Source organism: Myotis davidii, unplaced genomic scaffold (assembly GCF_000327345.1).
Source record: "Myotis davidii unplaced genomic scaffold, ASM32734v1 scaffold845, whole genome shotgun sequence".
In the NCBI taxonomy this organism is placed as follows: domain Eukaryota; kingdom Metazoa; phylum Chordata; class Mammalia; order Chiroptera; family Vespertilionidae; genus Myotis; species Myotis davidii.
Window position 1 is genome coordinate 1347920 of NW_006296223.1, and position 1362 is coordinate 1349281.

At 62.8% G+C, this 1362-nt stretch overlaps 2 protein-coding genes across 2 annotated transcripts in view; both read right to left on the bottom strand.

Moving 5' to 3' along the window:
- PLXNB2 (plexin B2) overlaps window positions 1-1362 on the bottom strand; it is a 61180-nt gene that overhangs the window by 55082 nt on the left and 4736 nt on the right. Inside the window, exon 3 of the mRNA XM_015568718.1 lies at window positions 4-273. Within this exon, the coding sequence (XP_015424204.1) occupies window positions 4-260 (257 nt within the window). The 5' untranslated portion in view covers window positions 261-273. The remainder of the gene's footprint in view (window positions 1-3; window positions 274-1362) is intronic.
- Window positions 633-1362, bottom strand: part of DENND6B (DENN/MADD domain containing 6B) — a 27553-nt gene continuing 26823 nt past the window's right edge. Inside the window, exons 17-18 of the mRNA XM_015568719.1 lie at window positions 1267-1346; window positions 633-793 (exon numbers count right to left, since the gene is read on the bottom strand). Of these exons, the coding sequence (XP_015424205.1) occupies window positions 633-793; window positions 1267-1346 (241 nt within the window). The remainder of the gene's footprint in view (window positions 794-1266; window positions 1347-1362) is intronic.

Here is a 1362-nt window from a genome sequence, read left to right on the forward strand (position 1 = left end):
CACTGGCTGATCTCGATGGGCGGCGTGCACTTCTTGTTGTCCAGGGCCGGGCCCGTGTCCACCTTCTGCTCCAGCTGCAGGTCGGCGCTCAGCTGGTAGAGCGCGTTCACCGCCCCGACGTACACCACGCCCGACGCCTCATCCACCACCAGGTGGTTCAGCTCCGTCTTGCTTTGGAAGGAGTCCAGCTTCCGGGGCCGCAGCCCCGAGCCCGTGCCCAGCAGGCCCAGGAGGGTCAGGGCCCAGAGCTGCAGAGCCATCGCCCCCGGGCCCCTGTGAGAAGAGAGGAGGGTCAGGGCGGCCCCGGAGGGGAGCCGGGAGGTCATGGTTCGGTTCCCAGTCTGGGCACACATCCGGGTTATGGGCTTGAGCCCCAGTAGGGGGCGTGCAGGAGGGGGCCTCCGGGAGGATCTGTCCACGCGTAGGAAGTCCTCCTTCAAAGGCCAACCCAGACCCCCTCCATGCTGGATCCTGACCGAATACCAGGACACAGCCGGGGGGCGGGGGGGCATGGCTGCCATGTGTCCTGAGTCCCCAGCCCTTCCCCACCTTCCGGGTGGCAGACAGACACACCCACTCTCATCTCCAAGGAAATCCCCGCCCAGCCCTTCACGAGCTGTGCACCCGGCAGGCTAACCTATGACCGGGGCCTGGCACAGCTGCAGGCGGCAGGCCTGGGTGTGGCCGCCCCAGGACTGCACCCTGGCCTCCGCCTCCTGGCCTCGAAGCACCTGCAGGCCCACCCCCGAGGCACAGAGCACCTCCTCCGAGCCTCCGGCGCCCACGGGCAGCCCTATCCGAGGGCCAGGCTGACCAACAGCCCCCGACATGCAAACAGGTGGACCAGCCCGGCCAACGCTCAGTGGTTGAGCGTCGACCTATGAACCAGGAGGTCACAGTTCAATTTCTGGGTTACGGTTTGGTCTCCAGTAGGAGGCATGCACGAGGCAGCCGATTGATGATGTTTCTCTCTCTGCCTTTCTCTCTCTTTCTAAAACAAAACACCAAAACAATAACAACTTCTTTTTTTAAATCCTCACCCGAGGATATGTTTTGATTGACTGATTTTTCGAGAAAGAGGAAGGGGGGCAGGGAGAGAGAGAAATGTCAACTGGGGATGAAACCCACAACCCAGGTATGTGCTCTGACCAGGAATCAAACCCACAACCCTCGGGTGCATGGGAAAACGCTCCAGCCAGACAGCCACCCGGCCAGGCTGAAACTGTGAAAAACTTAAAAGAAAGAGCCGCCAGGCGGCCCACACACCTGACTGGCACACGGTGCCTCCGGACAGGAAGCACAGGAAGCCAGAGCTGCCCCCGTGGGGAGCTGGGCTCTCGCTGCTTCTGGGCCCCGAGAGCC